The sequence below is a fragment of the Carlito syrichta genome, unplaced genomic scaffold (assembly GCF_000164805.1).
Source record: "Carlito syrichta isolate Samal-C Ts95f unplaced genomic scaffold, Tarsius_syrichta-2.0.1 Scaffold302431, whole genome shotgun sequence".
NCBI classification, from domain to species: domain Eukaryota; kingdom Metazoa; phylum Chordata; class Mammalia; order Primates; family Tarsiidae; genus Carlito; species Carlito syrichta.
The window spans coordinates 42,551-66,242 of NW_007246527.1; the positions used below are offsets into that span (position 1 = coordinate 42,551).

At 40.4% G+C, this 23,692-nt stretch overlaps 1 protein-coding gene across 1 annotated transcript in view; it reads right to left on the reverse strand.

Annotated features, from left to right (window-relative positions):
• REEP5 (receptor accessory protein 5) overlaps positions 1–23,692 on the reverse strand; it is a 36,827-nt gene that overhangs the window by 11,756 nt on the left and 1,379 nt on the right. Inside the window, exons 2-3 of the mRNA XM_008056657.1 lie at positions 23,279–23,533; positions 10,064–10,202 (exon numbers count right to left, since the gene is read on the reverse strand). Of these exons, the coding sequence (XP_008054848.1) occupies positions 10,064–10,202; positions 23,279–23,533 (394 nt within the window). The remainder of the gene's footprint in view (positions 1–10,063; positions 10,203–23,278; positions 23,534–23,692) is intronic.

Sequence of the window (23,692 nt, forward strand, 5' to 3'; positions counted from 1 at the left end):
CTACTCAGGAGGCTAAGGCAGGAGGATTGCCTAAGCCCAGGAAGTCGAGGCTGTGGTAAGCTGTAAGCATGCCACTGCACTCCAGCCTGGGTGACAGACTGAGACCCCCCAACTAAAAAAAAAAAAAAGAAATGTTATGCTCTGTGTCAATGGATGAAACGGCACAGGTGGCAATCTACAGCAGGACTTAAACCTGCCAGAATGTACTCAACTTTGTTCTAAAAATACATCTAGGCTAGGCATGGTAGGTAGTTCACACCTGTAATTCCAGCACTGGGATGTGGGAGGATTGTTTGAGACCAGAAGTTAAAGACCAACCTGGACAATACAGGAAGACCTCGTCTCTACAAAAAAATTAGCCAGATGTGATGGCACACGCCTATAGTGCTATCTACTTGGGAGGCTGAGGTGGAAGGATTGCATCTCCTGAGCCTAGAAGGTCAAGGCTATGGTGAGCTGTGAGTGTGCCACTACACTCCAGCCTGGGCGTCAGTGAGACCCTGACTCAAAATAAATAAATGAATAAACAAACAAATAAACAAATGTAGAAAGTGATTTAAATGAAGGCAAACATGAAAGTGATTTAAATGAAGGCAAAACACAAATATATTAATTGCAGCATTATTTACAACAGTAAGAAAATATCCTATATGTCTCTTAATTGGGAAATGAGTAGATTATTATCTATAATAGATTGGATAGCTACATCAAGAATATGGACTAACATAAGAAAATACACATAATACTATGTTAATTGAAGAAAGTGAGAATAGCATCATATCTAGTTCGTGGTCTTGACCATACATATATATGGTTACACAGTAATACATAAATATATATATAGTTCCATGTGTATTTATTCATATAGACCAATATATTTGCTCATTAAAAAAAATAGGAAGACTACCCCAAGATGTAGGATTATAAGTGTTATTTGTAATAACATTGCAACACACACATACACAAATGTAAACAGTAGGACAGCAAGAACTTTATTTACCAAAATATCCCCTAGACCTAGGACAAAATTTAGCACATGGAGGTCCTAAATAAATATCTGCTGAATAAAGAAATGAGCGTATAAAAATTTCATAATCAAAAAGGAAAAAAAGCTTTTATCTTTAAACCCTCCTGCTCAAGGCTAGATCTCAGAGCAAAGCCTAGAACATGCATGGTCCAGTTTCTACCTAAATACATCAAATATTATCTTCTCAACTAAATTTCATGCCTAGTTATTGGTTCCTTTTATTTTCCACCAATCTTACAGGCTGTTTTAGAAAAAGAGAAAAAGCAGGCTGGGCACAGGGGCTCACACCTAATCCCAGCACTATGGAAGGTAGAGGAAAGAGGCACTACCATGCCTGACTGATATTTTTTTTTTTAATTTAAATTGTAGAGATGAGGTCTCGCCAAGGTGCTCGGGCTGGTCTCGAACCCGTAGGCTCAGCAATCCACTTGCCTCGGCCTCCCAAAATGCTGGGATTACAGGCTGAGCCACCGAACTTGGCTTTGCCCACTTTTTAATTGGGCTGTTTTTCCTTTTGGCTCATTTGAGTTCCTTGTAGATCCTGGATGCTAGGCCTTTGACAGATTCACAGTAAGCAAGTATTTTTTCCCATTCTGTGGGTTGTCTTCAGCTCTCTTGATGGTTTCTTTTGCTTTGCAAAAGCTTTTCAGTTTGATGAGGTCCCATTTGTCTATTTTGTCTTTTATGGCATACACTTGTGGGGTTATGATCAAGAATTGGTGCCTAAACTTGAAAATCTACATGAAATGGAGGACTTTCTGACATCACATAACCTCCCAAAGTTAAAACAAAAATTTGAAACCCTCAACAGACCAGTAGCAACCCAGGAAATTGACTTCATCATAAGAAAGCTAACCACACACATACCAAAAAAAAGCCCTGGGCCAGACAGTTTCCCAACTAAATTCTACAAAAAATACAAAGAGGAGCTTATACCAATCCTATTGAAAGTATTCTAGGCAATCAAGAAAGATGGAACTCTCCCCAAATCATCTTTTTTTTTTTTTAAATCACCTTCTTATAAAGCTAACATCACAGTGATACTCAAACCTAGCAAAGAACCAACAAGGAAAGAAAACTACAGGCCAATCTCCTTGATGAACATAGATGCAAAACTTCTCAACAAGATTCTAGCAAACCAGATCCACAACGCATCTCAAGAATCACCCACCGTGACTAAGAAGGCTTCATTTCCAGGATGCAGGGTTGGTTCCACATCCACAAGACCATAAATGTAATTCAATACATTAAAAGATTTAAAACAAGCCGGGCTCGGTGGCTCAGCCTGTAATCCCGCGCCTTTGGGAGGCTGAGGTGAGTGGATTGCCTGAGCCCGCGGGTTCGAGACCCGCCTGGGCAGCGAGACCTCATCTCTACAATAAATCAAAAAATCAGCCGGGCGTGGTAGCGCATGCCTGTAATTCCGGCTACTTGGAAGGCTGAGGCGGAAGGATCGCCAGAGCCCAGCAGGTCGAGGCTGCGGTGGCCGGGAGCGGCCACTGCACTCCAGTCTGGGCGACAGAGTGAGACTCCAACTCAAAAAAAAAAAAAAGATTTAAAACAAGAATCACATAATTCTATCATTAGATGCAGAAAAAGCTTTTGACAAAATCCAGCATCCATTCCTGATAAAAACCCTTGAGCACCTAGGCACAGAAGGAACATTCCTCAGAATAATAAGAGCCATCTCACAATGCTTAGTTCTTCAGATGTGATTCTCTCCTTAACTTTCTCCTACAGACGGCAATCCAGAGGCTTTTTCTCAGTCTGTTCACTGATGCCATTCAGAATATGCCACTAATGCAGGAAGAAAGCACTTTGATTGACAGCACTATCCATTTTTAATCCTTTTAAGTATATTACCTATTTGGAGCATATACAATAAATGCACTCTCATTTGACACCATGATGCCATGCAGCTGGAGACTAACGGATGCATATTCATTTTACTATCAGGGAAGAAAATGTGCTGCAAAGCAATATTCTAAATGTCCTTTGCAACCAAATATAAATGATTCAGTGACTGTCATTTACTTTAGATCCTCTCTCCCCTCTGTGGCTCCATTAGCAGAGGTGCTGAGGAGCAGCAAGTAGTTAGTCTTGCTCACATTTCAGAAGTTTGAGATCAGATACTAGTGCAAGTGGTTCTATTGACAGGATCCTACTTGCTGCAACAAGCTGGTGGGCAAAATCATATGAAGTTTAAAATGTATCACATCGAAATTAAAAATTTTTAAAATATTTTCATAAATGCTAAAAGTCTTTGAATAGCAACAGCAAAAACAAAATCCAGCAATCTTTGAAATCTTAAATCTCCCACAGACCAAATTTTTTCTGTTTTGAATGGAAAATTCAATTGTCTTAATAGGTATTTTGTGATGATGTCATTCAAAATTAAAATAATCTATAATGAACATGTTTTTTCATTTAATTTTTAAAACTTCATATAGTACTTTGGCCCTTTTTTAATCCATAAATGGTGTCATACTGTATATGTGTCCTATAACTTGTTATAATTAATGAATTATACAGAAATTTTTATATTTATACATATGGATCTATTTCATTCCATTCAACTGTATGGATGTACTATTAATTCATTTAGCTATTTACCTGTTGATGGATACTTCAGTTGTTTATAATTTTTAGCTATAACAAAAAATGCTGCAGTAAATTTTTTTATGTAGCCCTCTTGCACATAGTGACTGTTTCCTTAGGATAGATACTTAGAGTTGGTAGGGTATCATTTTTCAATTCAATAAGAAATTGTCAAATAGTTCCTTAAAAAGGCTATTCCATTTTCTACCTTTACCTGTTACCACTACAGGTTGAATATCCCTTGTTTGAACGACCTGGGACCAAAAAGAGATTTGTTCAGATTTTGGAATATTTGCATAATACCAGTTGAGCATCTCAAATCAGAAAATCCGAACTATAAAATGCTCCAGTGAGTGTCATGTAGGTGCTCAGAAAGGTTTAGATTTGAGTATTTCAGATTTGGGATGTTCAACTTGTACCACCGCACATCCATATTCCTATATATTCACCAATACCAAATATTTTCAACCTTAAAATATACATCATTTTAATGAACAAAATATGGGATTTTGCTATTTTTAGATCACATTTCCCATATCACTAGTGAAATGTTTACTGGCCACTCAGATATTTTTTTCTCTTCTGTGAAACTACTATTTAGGCCCTTTGTCCATTTTTCTCTTTTTCTTTTTACTTGTAGAAATTGATATATATTCTAGGTATTAATTTCCTTATTTGGTGTAAATGTTGTAAATATATTTTCCTAGTCTATCATTATTTTATCTTTGTTTATGTTACCTACTGTCATATAGAAATTTAATTTTTAGAAATTTAATTTAGTTGAATTTATCAAATCTTTTTCTTTGTGACTTTTGCATTTTTTCTTGTTTCCATACCTCAAAGTCAAAAAACATTCTCCTCTAGTTTTTTCTTTCTTTCTTTTTTTGTTTTTGAGTCAGGTTCTCACTCTGTCACCCAGGCTAGAGTGCAGTGGCATGGTCATGGCTCACCATAGCCCCAACCTTCTAGACACAGGTGGTCCTTCCACCTCAGCCTTCCAAGTAGCTGGGACTACAGGTGTGCTAGGCTAATTTTTTGAATTTTCATAGAAATGATGTCTTACTATGTTGCCCAGGCTGGTCTTGAACTCCTGGGATCAAGCAATCCTCCTGGTTCGGCTCCTCAAAGTGCTGGGGTTACTGGCATGAGTCACTGCACCCAACCTAGTTTTTTCTAAAACAGATTTTGTCATAAAAGTCCTGTCTTGGTGAAGAAAACAGGTGGAAACTAACTAGCAAGGACAATTACTTCCCTGCCCCGCCTACTCCAATCCCTACAGCTGTGAACTACAACTTAAGAACATCTCTTCCCAATACTGCTGTGGAGATGGAGTAGTGTGAAGCCTTGACCTGAGGGACTGGTGTGTGGGTGGAGGGGTTAACTGTGGTTCCTCTGCCACCTGGGGCTCCCCACCCCAGGACTTATCCACTCCCTACCAAGAGTTTACTAGGACTGGCATAGACTGGCGCCTTCCTCCATTCCACTGCCTGACAGAATAGACGATACTCTGAAGGAAAACAAGTTTGTAGGGCCAGAATAACAAGCTATTTGAAGAAGACATCTATTTCAGAACAAAACAAAACAAAAACAAAAAACAATACAATCAACTACAGATTTTTGTCAGAAGCAAAAATGTAAGAACGAACTGACCAAGAATCTTGAATTGGAGTTTAGTGACCATACTAAAAGAAACAACAGAGGGGAAACCCCTTCAGGGCCCTTTCCACTGTGGGAGCTTCTGTGACCTCTCAATAAATCCTGCTTTCTCACTTTCCGGCTGTCTGTGTCCCTCATTCTTCCTGGGCATGAGACAAGAACCTGAACCCTGAAGAGCCGTGACCTGAAGAGCTGCAGAAGATCGTCAGAGCTGAAGAGCCTTGCACCCCAAAGGCTGACTTGCCAGTCAATGGAGCCGGCTGAACCAGGAGAGCTGCTGGAAGAAGGCAAGACTCCGAAGCTGAGATACCCTGGGGGCTACCTGAACCAGCAACACTCTCCGGGCCTGGCTTGCCAGCCCATTAGAGTCAACACTCTAGGGACTAGACTGGCCAGCCCCCCGACGAGCCTCTCTGGGGCTTGGCTGGCTGACACTCTCGAAGCCCAGGCTGACCTGAAAAATCCTATCAGTTTTGGCCCCCGAACGTGGGGCTCGACAGAAGGTAAAGGTTACCGGAATAGACTTGTGGATCCATCACACTAAAGTGAAAGCCTGGAGCTCAGAAGTTGCCTCAGCTGACCCAGAAAGTCATACAGAATCAAACTAAGATTGTAAAAGATAAGTGCCACTACTTACTGCCTATGAATTTCCTCCTTATAGTTATGCCTATACTTACTGCGTTTGTTTTATTTTTATTTTTATTTTTCTTTGAGTTGGAGTCTCACTCTGTCGCCCAGACTGGTGTGCTATCACGGCCGGCTGATTTTTTGATTTATTGTAGAGATGAGGTCTTGCTGCCCAGGCGGGGACGTCTTTGTCAAGGACCCCTTAATCCTGAGCATCTGTGGGGCTGTTTTCTTCCCTAGAAGTCTCCCTCACAGGAACAAGCAAAATGCCTCTTCTAACTTGCTTCCTATTTTTAGCATCACTTGTCCTAGATTCTTGTAAGCACCTTCTTTCACCCTCCATTACATATGTGGCTCAACAGGGTAATTATTCAAACTTTGGATATGCTCACAGTGGAATGTGGAGGAACATGTGTATTATTAAATGAAAATTGTTACCATATTAACACTTCCTCCCAAGTAAAAGAGACTTTACAGGTTATAAAACAATAATAAAATCATTGACTCTTTACAAAATCAGGACCCAGTTGGTTACAATCTTTTTTATCCTCTGTAGGAATTTACAGTATATGGACATGGGTTTCTCCCTTAATAGCTCCTTTTGTTGTATTACTTGTGTTTTGTCCATGTATAGTTAACCTTGTAAAATTTGTTTCTTCTTGCCTGGAAGCCATTAAACTCCAAATGGTGATGCAGATGGAACATTGTAGGAAGCCTCTTTCTACCTTTGAGGACCTTTGGATCACCCTTTGGAAGATCCCTAGCTGCCAAAACAATGCCCATGATCAGCAGGAATTAGCCAGATTGGGGTCATCTTTCTTACTGCCTAACGGCAGTTAGGGTTACTAATCCAGAGGGAAAAGAGACAGGAGATAGCTCGGAAAAGGCTGGGCAGATAAAAAGTCAAGGCAGACAGACAGGCAGGTCCTCTGGTAAAATGTAGTGAACTCCCAGCAGGCCTCTCAGGCTCGATGTTGGTAAACAAGCTCCCTGTGAGCCTCTCAAGCTAAAACTTTTAAGTACTCACTGCTGGGGTCAAAAAGCAACCAATCAGCTCACCATTAGGCCCCTACCTCCTGCCGATTTGTCCTTAATACTGACCAGCTACAGCTCACAGCTAGTGCTAGCCAATCAGCTTAGACTCAGGGCTACATAAACACCAGGTTTTCGACCCCAGACTCTGGGTCCCCTCCCACTGAGGGAGCTTTTCTGTCTGCTCAATAAATCCTGCTTTCTCACACACACACACATACACAAAAACCAGAAAATATTAGCAATATGAAACAAGAACAAGAAAACACAGAAAAGAGCCAAGCAAAAACATTAGGCATGAAAAAGTTATAGCTGAAATGAAGAACACAATACAGAGCATGAATAAGAGAATGGATATATAACCATGGAACAAACTTGAAAATTGGAAGATCAGACTGAGAAGTCTCTGCAGAAGAAGGAACAAAGTACAATTAAATAGATTTTAAAAAAACAGCTGAAACCAAAGAAAATATATCCATAATTATCCAGAATTAAAAATCAAGATATCAATGTGATGCTGGCTGGGGTGAAGGAACTTCCTATATCTAATTTCATATATCTATATAATCCTATGTCTGTATGATTTATCTTTAAATACAATTTATTTATTTATTCATTCATTTATTTATTTATTTTTAGTAGGAGTCTCACTCTGTCACCCAGGCTAGAGTGCAGTAGCACGCTCATGGCCACCACAGCCTCAACCTGCTGGACTCAGGTGATCCTTCCACCTCAGCCTTCCAAGTAGCTGGAACCATAGGCATGTACCACCACACTTGGCTAATTTTTTGAATTATTGTAGAGATGAAGTCTCACCAAGTTGCCCAGGCTGGTCTCGAACCCCTGGGCTTAGGCAATTCTCTTGCCTCTGCCTCCCAAAGTGCTGCGATTACAGGCATGAGCCACCGTGCTCAGCTAGATAAAATATTTTAAAAGTGTAGCCAAGGCCAGACTCGGTGGTTCAGCCTGTAATTCCAGCACTTTGGGAGACCAAAGTGAGTGGACTGCCTGAGCCTGCAGATTTGAGACCAGACCAGGCAACTTGACGAAACCACATCTCTACAACAAATAAAAAATTAGCTGGGCATGGTAGCATGCACCTGTAGTTCTGGCTACACAGAAGGCTGAGGCGGAAGGATCTCCAGAGCCCAGCAGGTCAATGCTGGAGTGGCCATGAGTGTGCCTGGGCAACAGAGTGAGACTTCAACTTAAAAAAAAAATGTAAGCCGGGCTCGGTGGCTCAGCCTGTAATCCCGCGCCTTTGGGAGGCTGAGGTGAGTGGATTGCCTGAGCCCGCGGGTTCGAGACCCGCCTGGGCAGCGAGACCTCATCTCTACAATAAATCAAAAAATCAGATGAGACCTCATCTCTACAATAAATCAAAAAAAATGCCTGTAATTCAGGCTACTCGGAAGGCTGAGGTGGAAGGATCGCCGGAGCCCAGCAGGTAGAGGCTGCGGTGGCCGGGAGCGGCCACTGCACTCCAGTCTGGGCGACAGAGTGAGACTCCAACTCAAAAAAAAAAAATGTAGCCAGGCATGGTGGCACGTGCCTGTAGTCCCACTACTCAGAAGGCTGAAGCAGGTTAATCACCATGATCCCAGGGGTTTGAGTCTAGCCTGGACAATATAGCAAGATCCCATCTCTATAAAAAGAAAAAATATAAAATAAAAAATAAAAATTTAAAAAGAAAGTACACAGAAATGCAGAATAAGTAGGACAAACTGAAATAGGCCTTAATATACAAATAGCAAAACAACTATTAGTTCCAGGGAGATAAAAAACTGTGCAAGAACACTACATGTACACAATATGGTCAACTGACTACCATATTCAAAGGTATAATACTGTAAGTGGTGAATGTTTACCTATCTAAAAGTATGATGTACAATAAACTGCCATAAATGAAGTGACAGTGGTTACTTTTAAGGAAGGCAGTATATAAGGGCAAGGTATAGAAATGCTGTCTTTTTAAAAAAATCTTATAGGACTATCTGAACCTTTAGATGATGTCATTTGCAGCTTTAACTAAAATGAATACCAACAGAAGGTAAGAAGGGGAAGACGAGAACCCAGAATTCCTACCACCCTCTCCAGTTTATCCAGCTCTCACATCTGGCTTTGTGTGAAAGCACTGTTTACATCAGCAATCCCCAACCTTTTTGACATCAGAGACTGGTTTCACGGAAGACAATTTTTTCAAGGACAGGGATGGGAGGAGGGAGAAGGGAGAATGTGCAATCAACCCTCACTACTAAATGAAGTGACACTGCTAGCTAGCATCACCACCTCAGCACCAACTTCAGATCATCAGGCATTAGATTCTCATAAGGAGTGTGCAACGTAGATTGCTCACATGCATAGTTCACAATAGGGTTTGCGCTCCTATGATAATCTAATGCTGCCATTGAACTGACAGGAGGCGATAATGCGAGTGATGGGGAGCAGCTAGAAATACAGATGAAGTTCCACCTCCTGCAATGTGGCCCAGTTCCTAATGGGCCACAGATTGCTAGCAGTCTGTGGCCCAGGGGTTGGGAACATGTCAACTAACTCGAAGCAGAGCCTCTTCACTGGAAGACCTTTGAGGAATTGACTGAAGATCGCTTGTTTCATTTAGGGAAAAGGATCCAAACTCTCTGACTATTGCAACTGCCAAAGTTATTAAAAGTGACTTCCCCAGAGAGCCTACTGCATACCTTCTTGCTTCAAGTTCATATAAGAAATAAGTATTTCTACTCCAGATATAATGGCTTCTGCTCACCACCGTGAATAAGCAATGACTTGCTGAAACTTGCAATGCTTCCACATTAAATCTCGACAACGTTGCATGAAGGTAAGTGCTTAGCAAATTAACAGCAGTGCCTGTGCTAGGTCATAGAATTTCCACTTTTTATTATCAAATACATCTTGAACACACAATTGTTTTGACTGTTTCTAAGACAGTATACAAAGGAAGGAAGACACATCAAATTCTGTCTTCTTGTTTATAGCTGAAACGGAGCCACAGGTGTACAACATTCAAGCATTTGTTCCTATTACTTGTATTCAGGAGTTTTAGTGGTAGGGAGCAAAGCAAATCCATATATGGAAGGAAATAAAGCAGTGCAGAAACCAACCCACCTTCAGCATGTAGTAGAAGGGGAACCATGACAGGAAGAGATCAGAGAAGAATTCGGCAATGCTGAACACACCATACACTACCCAGTAGGTCAGCCACTGGGTGTCATCTTCTTTGTTGGGGCTCTCTATGGCTTTAATTCTAAAAGGCAATACAAGAGAAAGTATTTCATTTAGTAAGACCTCAATGAAACATTTTCAAACATTATACTTTCACAACTTGTCCTCCAATACCACTGAGATTCAGGCTATGTAGGTATCGTATCACTAGATGCAAGAATACAACACAAAGACTGGAAGCCATGTGCAGATATCAGGACAAGTCGCTATATCCACTTGTTTCCAGTCTTCTGGGCACTGAAACCAGCACTAGCTGTCACTGCCCCTGGATGTCCATCCACCCTGCTAGAACCTCTACCCAAACCCCAGGAGACAGCAACTGAGAAGTAGAGCAGCCCCCACTCCCAAGCTGGGTCCTGCCAATTGCGAAGAATTCTCTCAGGTAACTAGGTGCTTACGTCCTTTTGATAACTGAGGCACCTCATAGGTGAGCAGGAATTTCCCATAAAACAACTTTTAGAACATAGGTCAGGCACTGCCTCAAGTCTACAACATACTTTACAAGAAACAGGTGAAAACAAACATCATGGTGTCCATTTAGTTAAGGCTGTCGTTATTTGATCCTCAGGCTGTGAACTTTCCTCCCTCGATCAGCTAATAACATGACTTTCCCAACCCTAACTATTGCTTAAACAAAATTCATTCTGCAAATGGATGGAAATTACTTGCTGAAACTTGCAATGCTTCCACATTAAATCTCGACAACGTTGCATGAAGACAAGTGCTTAGCAAATTAACAGCAGTGCCTGTGCTAGATTATTTAAAAATAATTATTATTTAAAAATAATCTTTTACTTCTCAATCACAGAAATTTTCTCCAGTCCTAGGAATGTCTTCCTTCTAAGCCTGCAGCTCTGCAATTTCTTATCCTTTCCTAACATATATCTGGATATTTACCATAATTGAGCTAGACTGAAACAGTAAACTAGAAGAAATCTGAATCTTGTTTAGCCCATGAGATAGGTTACCTACTGAAAATACACTGACTACTCCCTGAAATCAGCTCCCCTAAAGAGACAGTCTGCTTAATCACACTGAGTTACTAAGAAAGCCCTTGTAAAGTTAGAGGCAGCTGTGTGTGCACACGTGTTATGCATGTGTGTTTTAAGAAAATAACCAAAGGGGAATGATATAGCTGAAAAAGATGATTGCTAATAAGGAAGACAAAAACAGAGTAATAAAGCGAATGTTGCTTTGAACTTCAAGACTGGGCAAAAAACTTTCACTTTGAGTACAAGAATCGGGCGGGGCACAGTAGCTCATACCTGTAATACCAATACTTTAGGAGGCTGAGGCAAAAGAATAGCCTGAGCCCAGGGGTTTGACCAGCCTGAGCAATTTGGCAAGACCTCATCTCTAAATAAATCATGAAAAATTAGCTGGACGTGGTGGCACACATCCGTAGTTCCAGTTACTTGGAAGGCTGAGGTGGTAGGATCGCCTGAGCCTAGCAGATTGAGGCTGCAGTGGCCATGAGAGTGCCACTGCACTCTAGCCTGAGTGACAGAGTGAGACTCTGACTCAAAAAAAAAAAAAGTACAAGAATCATACAAAATGAACGTAAGAGAGTTGATTATAAAATAATGGCTTGTAATGTGTGAACTAAGTCTATGTATTAGATCCAAGATAGAAGCTAACTAACGTAATAGGAAAACAAAGAAAAAGCACAGGCAAGCATGTTAACCAAAGAACACAGTACCTGTTCATACATATGTCTCCCCCCCCCACCCTGTGCTTTATTAGTAGAGTATGGCTTATCTATTTATATTTGAGTGGATTTTTTAGTTATTTGTATAATAAAATCTTGCTTTATATATATGTATCCTGGATAAAGTGGAGACATAGTTATATTTCACTTTGCAGACCAAAGCATTCCATGACTAAACTACCTACTACGTAGTACCTACTATGTACTTCGAAAGGAAGTAACTCTCAGGACATACCTAGGAAATTAAACAGCCTTTTTAGAATATGACACAAAAACCTCAAGATGTTATGAGGCTGTCATTATGAGTTAATTCAGGGGTTTTTAAGTTCATATGACCACAACCCTCAATAAGCATATGTTTTACATCAATGATCCAAGATACAATGTGGCATGTAAAAAGTAGATTCTAATTTCTTGTGTGTTTACAGATCAAGAATAGTATCAAGAAAGATGTACACTTTATTTCCAATTGTGTAAAGTTAAACATGGGTAATGAGTGACAGCATTTTACTTAAGGTCTTTGCAATGTGCTTTACTAATTTTTATAATAAAAAGTGGCAGGGGAGAAATTTCTATTTGGGGGAAAAAGGCGGTAGCAAACTTTCTATAACTACTTGTTCCTGTGACACTAGGTCTCTTTAGGGCCTTATTAAAAACAAACACTAAAGTGAGCATCAGACACATTCGTTTAATTTCTCTGTTGAGAAAACAGCTAATGATTTTCTTACAAACTTCTCTAACAGTGGTCAGACATAATCCATTGTGTATTAGAGTTTAAAAGGCCTTCAACATATACACAGAGAGAAGCACACAGAGAGAAAAAAGAGCTATATAGCCTATGACATGAAATGGACTCATTTGAACTTTCTATTTAAATGAAACAAACTACCATAAATTACTAATTCTATTGAACTATGGAGCCTTTCCCTTCCCACTGCTTGTCAGGTAAGGTAGTACTTCATCATCCTTAGCCTGCAGCTTTGTATTCTGGCTCCACCACTTTTAAGTATCTGGCCTTGGACAAATTATCCAATCTCTTGGGGCCTTAGTTTGCTCACCTATCAAGTAGGAATGATAAACCTCATTGTGTTGCTGTGAAGATTAAAGTAGTTAATACATAAAGCACTTAGAAATAATGAATGGCATCAAGTGAACACTCAGTAATAATTATAGTATGGTAACAATGTATTATCACAGGGTGACAAGAGATTAAAAAGAGAGAGAGATAAGAAGACTCCAGTTCTTTTGGATAGAGTTGGTAGAGGATTTATATCATTAATAAGGCTAAACGGAGATTAGTGAATTATCCACCCATTTTAATTATATCCCACTCTCCAAATCCCAAATGCTACAGATAATAAACAGCTGAAATCCCAAAAAATACTGTTTACAGGTCAGTAGGAAGAAATTCAGACACTACTGAAAACATTTTTCAGGTCCACACAGCAAAAGTGGAATAGCAGAAATTCTTCACATTGGCATTGGACTGGTCCTGATTGGACATAACTCACTGGTGAGCCCTCTTCCAGTCCACTGGGCACTGGTAATTGGTACCAGCTAGCTCCACTCTTGTTGGCCCATCTACTTTACACCTTGGTATTGTTTTCTGAAAGCAAAAGCAAGAACCAAGGATGGTCAAAAAATAGTATTAGACATGTGTGAAGAAAACAAAAGTTAAGCAGAGATGATCCTGGGCTACCAAAACTCTCTCCCTCCCAAAGTGTCATCAGAGAACCTAAAATATTTCCTGAGCCATGACACATCTGAGTCACAAATCCTCTAAGGACCTAGGGTGATAATGATGTGTTGATGTAGGTCTCCACACTGTTGGGGGATGTTGATGGCAGGGGAGAATATGCATGTCTTAAGGGTTGGGGTTATGGGAAATCTTAGTACCTTCTACTCAATTTTCCTGTGAGCCTAAAATTTCTCTAAAAAATAAAGTCTATTTTAAAAAAAGAAAAAAAAAGTACCTACCAAATAGGCACTCTGTAGTACCAGATTTTTTTTCTTTCTTTTTTTTAAAAATAGAGATGGGATCTCACTCTGTCATCCAAGCTGGAAGGCAGTGGTGTGATCATAACTTGCCACAGCCTCAAATTTCTGGGCTCAAGTGATCCTCCCATCTCAGCCTTCCGAGTAGTTGGAACTACAGGTGCACACTACACTTGGATAATTTATTTATTTTTTGTAGAGACAGGATTTCACTATGTTGCCCAGGCTGATCTTCAACTCCTGGTCTCAAGCAATTCCCCACCTTGGTCTCCCAAAGTGCTGGGATTACAAGTGTGAGCCACTACACCAGGCCTATATTTTTTTATTCTTACATTACCATCACATTATTTTGGTTGTTTTGATCAAGAGAGAGTATATCAGTCCCTTCAAATCTAAATACCATGTATATGCTAATAACTTCCAAATTTGTATCTGCAGCTCAGACCTCTCCTTTGACAATTGCCTGGCACATAGAAGCTCAGTATCCAGCCTTTTCTCCAGTGAGCTTAAGTATTCATTGCTGAATGATGATCACCACCATCATCAGATTTTCATAGCACTGCCACTTCAGATATCCTAATATAGCAATCAGTACTATCACTGCCCAATGAAGACTCACTTTTATATATAGCACACACTGTTCACTGCCTATTGGTTAGCCATTCCTTCCTTCTCCTACTTATCTACAGAGCCCTGATTTGGTGTACCTGTATGTGGCAGAGATGTCTTAACTCAGGGAAGCTAGCAAGCCCAGGGCATGAATCAGGATTAGTGATTCATAATGGTAATCCCATTGCCTTTTGCTGGATAGTAGCTTTCTTAGCCCCCCAAGTTCTCTCTGATTAAATAAAAGAAAGAACTATGGTGGAAGGCTTTGCAACACATTTTTTTTTCCTTCTGTTGATAAAATATCTTTTTCTGCTCTGGGCCTGCCAGCTTACTGCTTTTGAAAGCCTTGGAGCTATGTAGCAGTAACCTTGCTATCTGTTGAGGAAACAGGGAGGGAGAGGGAAGTCTGCACTCAAAGATCAATGGAGAAAAGGCTGGATCTCTGTTGCACCAGCTTTGGAATATCAATCTTCAGACCACTTCTTACATGAGATAATTCAAGGTCATTATTGCTGCTGCTGCTGCCAGAATCCTGACATACAAGGTGTGTAGCATCACCAAAAGCTTTCTAAACCAAGTTTAAGTTAGTTATCTAGTATCAGTCAGAAAGAAGTCTTCTTCCCTTGCTGAGGTTTCATCTATCAATTAATATATCAAAATGCTGACAACTAATGTGCACCTGGATGGGGAACAGGAAAGAGACAATCTTCTATACTAATTCTAAAAATTATTTTAGATACAATATGTTCATCTGGGGAAACATCTACTTTTATATTCTCTTGTTCAGATCTATTTTCTTCTTACTATGCAAAATAGATCAAATGCTTTTTTATATGTAAACAATACGACCTATTTGTATGTTTTGAGTTCTTTTTTAGGGCAAAGTTCACATTTCTTATGTATAACACAACAGCTTTCAGAAGTTTAAGCAATTTACAAATGTAATAAATAATATGTCAAGTAATATGCCACCCAGTTTTTATCCAATATTTATGATTGTAAATATTCTGCTATCATATAATTAAGAAATTTAGACTAACAAATAGGAAAAGCAGATATGGAAGGAAAAGCTCTATTTTCCGTCTTTCAGATATTTATTTAGATAGTTTCAATTACTGAAATTTTCTTTCATCAACAACTTTAGTTAAGTTGTATTATTGGGATGAATGTTACAGTCTCTTACTTAAATATAACTATAAATTCAGCATTTTGGATACCACATTAACTCTTTTAGACTCAAAATGTGTTTAATGGGTATTTCAACACCTCCCCTCAGGTTAATAAATTGGAAAATGTCAACTTCTTATACTAGAATAGAGTATATGTGTATCTATATATATTTATGTATTATACAAGAAAGGATAAGTACAATACAGGCAGTAAAACCAAAAAATTCATTTAGAAGTTTTGCAAATATCCATTCCTATGTCCTATATTTCAAATGATACACTATCACTATAACGGTTGTTCCTAACAGGAAATGAGACCGTCTAGCTTGATGTTCTTTACTTTGTTATACTTTTTCTTAAAACGAAAAAGCAAGACTGTCAATGCAAACAAAAAAGCTGAGTGACCGTTACTTTTTCCCACTAAATTCTTGGTAGTGGGGATGACACAAAATGGCCCAGAGATAGTTTCCTAGAGAGAAACAGGAACCCTTCCTGGATAACCCACCACAGAGAATCAGTGACACTATATTCAGCATTTACACTTAACGAGTCAATTTTATTACCAGAGACTGACAGAGTATCAAAAAAAAAAAAAAGTCCCAAGAAGGTGGCAGCCTGAATCTTTAGAAAAATATGAAATAAGGCTGGGCTCGGTGGCTCAGCCTATAATCCCAGCACTTTAGGAGGCCGAGGCAAGCGGATTGCCTGAGCCTGAGGGTTCGAGACCAGCTCGGGCAACTTGAAGAGACCTCGTCTCTACAATTAAAAAAAAACAAAACATTAGCTGGGCCTGGTAGCATGCGCCTGTAGTTCCAGCTATTTGGAAGGCTGGGAAGGAAGGATCGCCAGAGCCGTCAGTGTACCACTGCACTCCAGCCTGGGCAACAGAGTGAGACTCCAACTCATTAAAAAAAAAAAAAAAAAAAGAAATAACAAATCTTGTATAGAATTTTTTTTTTTTCTGAATCAGTAAGCAAGAAATTTTTATAGAATTTTAAACAAACAGATTGCTGGGTAGGACAGAAAGCAAACCCTTTCCCTTTCCTTTCACTGCATGGCAAAAATAAAAATAGATCTCCCCTCACAATTCCATTTGTACAAAGAAGCAGGCTCAGAACTAGTGCCCCTGACTCAACCAGAGCCCATGCTGGAGGATCACACCAGGAGGGGGTTATCTTACATCTCAGGTGATGGACTTCACATACAATGGCTCAGCACAGCACACACTCTAATAAAAGCAGGGCTGCACCAGACACAAAAGGCCACCAAGTATATGATTCAATTTACATGAAATGCCCAGGATAGGCAAATCCCTAGAGACAGAATGTAGATTAGCGGTTTCTAGGAGCTCAATAGAAAAAACAAGGATTGACTGGTAATGGTTCCCTTTTGGGTTGATGAAAATACTTTGGAATGATAGTGGTGATGGTTACACAACTCTGTGAACATAGCAGCCATTGAACTGTACACTTTAAAAGGGTGGTATGTGAGTTATATCTTAGCAGTGACAGGCGAGGTCTGCCTTTATAATAGATGTTTCTATTATTACTCTGCCTGCTTTCCTTTATCAGTAATAGAAGGAAGTAAGGAGATTAAGGTAATTATGTCAACAGTTCTTGATAACATGAAGACTGGAATTAGATTTCAAATTGCCTATACTGAGTAGCCAAAACCTCAGGAAACATAGAGGTCGGAGATTAAAGGTCTTGTTCTCAAAAGAGTTCAAGGGAAATCAAGCCCATAGAAAATAAGAACCAGTAGGAGGGGGGTACACAATAAGGCACCGGTTGCCCCGCAGTGAGCACTGGCCAAGCCCTCAGCTGTCTACATGCTCCAACATGCATTATTAAGGCCTGACCTGCAGCCAGGTGCACCCAAGCTTCGCCCACAGACTTCCCAAGAGGCAAATCAAAAGAAAAGCTAGAAAACCAAATGAGATCTCCAAATTTCATTTCTGCATCCTGCAGTCTCTAGGTCCCAAACTGGTCATTATAGACAACCTCTCTTCCCTGTAATGGCCCCAAAAAAGGAAATAGCAAGAGCAAATGCTGAAAGGTGCGAAAGAAAGAAAATCAATTTCTGGCAATAGTTTGGCAAATTCGCTAATTCCTTCCAGAGTTCACAGAAACCAGACCTTAAAAGGTAAACTGTGTCATGTCATCCCCCCTATTTAAAATTTATCCAAGAAAAAAACGCCAACTCCCTACAACCATCTGGAATGAAATGCACACTTGGTTCACAGTCACTGGCCTTGCCTGCTGGCACCTGCACCTCTCTGGTACCGCCTCTACCACTCAGAGAGTTGCCTGCTGCCTCTGGGCAGGGTACCCTCTACTTCCTCTGCCTGGTTCTGCTCTTGGCTGGCCCCTTCTCATTCCTAGGGTCTTAACTCAAATAGTATCTCAGATAAATAGCTAAAGGTCTTTCCTATTATCCTCTACCACTGTTTATTTCCTCTAGAGCATTTACCACATAGTCACTACTTCACCTATTTCATGCCTGTTTACCAGACTGCTCATTCAAAGAGGATAGAGTCATGTTTACCTTATTTCTTGTCATATCTAAAGTGTTACCACAGTGCCTGGCACATGGCTGGCATTTGATTTTTCCTAACAAGATGAACCTGTATTTTTTTAAAATAACTCTGACTGGTAAGTATAGGAAATTATAAGAGGTATGGAGAATAATTAAAGTGAAGGTGACTGTCATGGTCTGAATGTTGGTGTTTCCCCCAAAGCCATATATTGGAACCTATTACTCAACATAATAGAATTCAAAGGTGGAGCCTTTAGGGAGTGATTAAGTCATGAAGGCTCTGCTCTCATGAATGGAATTAATGTCCTTACAAAAGAGGCTTGAGGGAGCCTGTTTGTCCCTTCCGCCACATGAGGGTTCAGTAAGAAGGTGCCATCTTTGAAGCAGGGAACTGGCCCTCAACCAAACACCAAATCTGCTGGCACCTTGATCTTGGACTTCCCAGCCTCCAGAACTGTGAGCAATATATTTCTAGTGTTTACAACTTACCCAGTCTAAAGTGTTTTGCTATGGACTAAGATAGTGGTCACAGATCACACACTAAAAGCAACAATGATTTAGTTGTTACTAAAGACCACCATTTTCAAGGATTTTCTTTCTTTTAGGACAAACATAAAATCACAGGGGTTAACCAATGAACAGATTTGATTAGACTGATATAACATTGACTGCCTGAATGTTTACTAACTGGGGTCTGTTTGCTTTATCCTGTGCCCACAATTCTAATTTTCCTTAAACCTTCTTCACAAAGTGGAGTCCTGAGTAGACCTCTAGACTCTTCCCAGGGTCAGCAGGCTATTCTAACCTCCTTGTCACCCCATCTTCAAGTACAAAAAGCATAGGTTATTGCTGCTGCTACATACTAGAATTCTCAACACTGACAACACATTAGAATCCTTTACAAAAGACTGAAGAGCCTTTAAAACTCCCAAACCCAGGGCACACTCCAGACCAATTATATCAAAATCTATGGCAGTAAGACCAGGCCAGCATGGGTATTTTTTTTTAAAACCTCAAATGATTCCAATGGATAGCCAAGGCTGAGAACCACTGATTCAAGGAAAAGTCCAGGTACTCACAGAGACCAATCTTTACTTCATTCCCTTACAGTCAGAATCCTGTACTGACACTTTAAAATCTGAGTTATTTTAAAGATAAGAGTTTGATCTACCAAAAGGAAGAAACCTATAAATAAAAACCAATCTAGAGATACTCACTAAATATTATTTCTTGATTTTTTTTTTAAATCATACTAAGGTATACTACAAAGGTCACTAATTGGAAAGAAAGTTAAATGTTTGGTGAATAGAATAATCCTCAAATAATGTAAAACCCACTTCCTCATGCTACTCAGAAATATGATCTTCTGACCAGGTGCAGTGGCTCACACCTGTAATCCCAGCACTTTGGGAAGCTGAGGCAGGAGGATTGCTTGAGCCCAGAAGTTTGAGACCACCCTAGGCAACAGAGTGAGACCTTACCTCTACAACAATCAAAAAATTAGCTAGGTGTGGTGGCATGTGTCTGTAGTCCTAGCTACTCAGGAGGCTGAGGTGGAAGGATGGTCTGAGCCCAGGAGTTGGAGGCCACAGTTAGCTGTGCACTGCACTCCAACCTGGGTGGCAGAGTGAGACCTCAACTCACGAAAAAAAAAAAAAATGATCTTCTCTACGATTTCATAAACACACCAGTAAGTGACAGAAACATTTAGCTTCTTGTAAGTAAAAAGAACCGATAATATTTTTATTTATTCATTTATTTTTTAACGATATTTTTTATTTTGATATTGTGGGGTACAGTTAAGGGTTAGGTATACAAATATGCGTTGTTCAGGCACCCTTGTTGATAAGGGGTGTTCCCCCCCCGTCCCCAGACAGATATTGACTACCATTAATCCCACTACTCTTGCCCTCCCTGTCCCCTCCCCCATAGATTCCCACCACTGTCGATCCTTTTCTTTCCTTTTTTTTTTTTTTGAGTTGGAGTCTCACTCGGTCGCCCAGACTGGAGTGCAGTGACTGCTCCCGGCCACTGCAGCCTCGCCTGCTGGGCTCCAGCGATCCTTCCACCTCAGCCTTCCGAGTAGCCAGAATTACAGGTACGCGCTACCATGCCTGGCTGATTTTTTGATTTATTGTAGAGATGAGGTCTCGCTGCCCAGGCAGGTCTCGAACCTGCGGGCTCAGGCAATCCACTCACCTCAGCCTCCCAAAGGCGTGGGATTACAGGCTGAGCCACCGAGTCCAGCTGATTTTGTTCTTTTTTATGGCTACATAGTATTCCATCGTGTATATGTACCACATTTTTTTAATCCAGTCCTCTTTTGATGGACAGCAATACTTGCTATTGTGAACAGTGCTGCGATAAACAACGTGTGCAGGTATCTTTTTTATAGAATGATTTGAGTTCTTCAGGGTATATTCCCAGTAGGGTGATTGCAGGGTCATACAGGAGGTTGATATTTAGAGCTTTTAGGAATCGCCACACTGCTTTTCACAGAGGTTGCACTAGTTTACACTCCCACCAACAGTGTATAAGTGTTTCCTTTTCACCACATCCTCTCCAGCATGTTATTTTTTGAGTTATTAAAGAACCGATAATATTTAACTGATTCTGTTGAAAGTGAATCAAACAATGACTACAAACAAATGATAAAGTCAAAATTACCAGGCTTAAAATCACCTCAGAGTATGATTTTAAATGGTCCCTGTTCTTTGCAGTAACTTGGATGAATTTAGAGTCTAGAACACTCAGTAATCTGTCACAGAAACAAAGAACTGAATACCACATGTTCTCACTCATAAGCAGACCCTGAACAATTATCATAATACTATAAAAAAGGATTGGCAGTAGAGGGAAACTGCTGGGGAGGGGGGCACTTCATCAATAAGCATACCTGGTCTGAAACCAGGCGAAGTGGGGACCAAAGTAAGGCCCAAACTTTACCTCTATAATGACCATTTGTATATCTAATCCTGAACTGTGCTCCACATTCTCAAAACAAAAATAAAAAATAAAATAAAATGGTCTCTGCTAGAATCCATCCACTTCAGGTCAAGGAGAAACATACTCTAGTTCTGTGACTTCAGTCACATTCACATATCCATTTCTACATACACAGAATCTACATATCCCATCTAGAAACAGAGTTTTGCCTTTCCAAAGCCCACACAAATAATCTAATCACACCAACGGAGGTTAAGTTTCTCACATGATTATGTGCCAAATGGCACTCAGGTAGGAAAAAATAGTTTATGTTGGATAGTATTTTTTTTATTCCTACACTCCTTTCTGGTTCAGTATTAAGCAGCTAGACAGTTTCTAAACTGCCACCCAAGATTTGTTCTAAATGTGAGCAATAAAATCTAAAGCACAAACCTGAAAAAAACACATCATAATCTTTCTTTTTAAAAGAAATGCAAGCAGCATACACAAACAAAAGGAAAGTAAAGGAGTGTGTACCACTCTAGAGATACTCATTATTATGAGTATCATTATGTCATTGTATCATATATCACTGGATTATTTTGTGTTATCACAGGCACAGTGATGTATGTTCAAGTCATTTTGAATCAGGGTTTCCTACAAACTTTTTATATACCATTCATCAGTAAATTAAATTTTATGTGGCCTGGGGCACTGGCTCATGTCTGTAATCCCAGCACTTTGGGAGGTTGAGGCAATAGGATTGCCTAAGTTCAAGACCAGTCTGGGCAACATAGCAAGACTTTGTATCTACAAAAAATTTTAAAACTTAGTCAGGTGTGGTAGCACATGTAGTCCCAGTTACTCAGGAGGCTGATGTAAGAAAATCACTTGAACTCAGGAGTTGAAGGCTACAGTGAGCCATAATAGTGCCACTGCACTCCAGCTTAGACAACAGAATAAGACCCGGACTCAAAAAAAAATTTTTTTTAATGAAAAACTGCTATTCTTATACCTTTTTCATTGGTCTGAAAGCCAAACCAGTTTCCCTGGTCTGCCTTTGGAATCTTCTGGTATATAGATAAAACCTGGATGGTGCTTTAGCAGGTAATACAAGAGGGTAAAAGCTCTTGTCACCTTGAAGACTGAGGATCTCATAAGCAAGCACTGTCCTATGTATAGCTAGACTTTCTGGAGTATGACTATATTTGCACCAAACTAACAACTACTTATGTAACTGCAACTTAATTGTTCAAATCAGAACTAACTTCCAAAACATGTTTCTTCCCTCCAGTCATATATTATGTTCTAGCCTGACCAGTGATAGACGCAGGGTGTAATAAGGTGTTCTTTGTGGCTTAGCCTTGCCAGCTGAAAATTTTGTCTTCCTTTATTTTTATCCCTACAGTTGAAAAAAGTGACAGAGACCACTGAACGAAAGTAAAACCTATTGGCTTTCTTGGGAAGAGCTGTAGAGTAAACCAAAATTCATTTGTGGAGAAAAATAATTCCTATTTGAACAAACAGAAAAATGAAACTGCAGAATATTTTCAAAAAATCAAATTGGAGAATGAAAACAACTTCAATTAGTAATAAATTCAGATCCTAATTTTATAGGATTCATTTCTAGTTGTTTAATTATATAAATGAGTCATTTCTATAACCAAGCAGCTATATTACAATTTATTATTGCATTTAATAAGGCTGGTTTTGTTTTTATAGAAGCATAAGCATTTCCCAAATTTGCCTGTAACAGTTCAAAAATTAAAGAAGGCAGAACTCAGTATCTAAATCAATATAATTCTGAATTAAGGAAGGCCTAACTGATGAGGTTTTACAGTCTATACACATAAATATACGGTGAAAAGCCCGCTGAAATAATTACTAGAGAGGAGCCATCAGCTCCCTGTACCTGTTGAGATTTGCCACCTCTCCTACTTGTGTATCCAGAAGGTACACTCTAGAGTCCACCACTATAATCTGATGAACGATACCTTCAGGCTGACCTCAGGAGATCAGGGATCAAGTTAAGGGACCACAGTGTGTCACCCTCTAGGGCGCTTCCCTCCAAGGAAGTGGCGCCTACAGGCTACCACAGCAGCCCTAGATGCGGACAGGGAGGGGAGAAAAAGGGCAGTCGCAGGGGGAGCCACTTACGAGACGTAGGCTGGGTAGCCAAATCCTATCAGGTTGCAGAGGAGAGAGGCTCCATAGCCGAATACCAGGTACAGGGCCACCAGTCCGATGACACCTGGAAACCCCGAGGAGAGAAAGTGGGTCGGGTGGCCCAAGGCGCTCCGGCGGCACAGCTGCCGCCCACACCGCGAGGCTCGGCCTGTTCGAGGCGCTTTCTTCGCGACTCGATTAAAGGAGCGACAAAAAAACAACCCCACGAAGGCTGGGCCTGCGCCTCTGCGGGGCCCCCCGCCAGGGGCCTGGGGACACCGGGCAGCCCCCACCTCTGTGTCGCTCCTCCCTCCTGCAGGGTCTCCGCCGCTCCGGCACCCACCCCCCGGGCGCCCGGGGACCTCGCCCCCTCCGCCCGCGGGGACCCCGGGGCGCAGGCGGCAG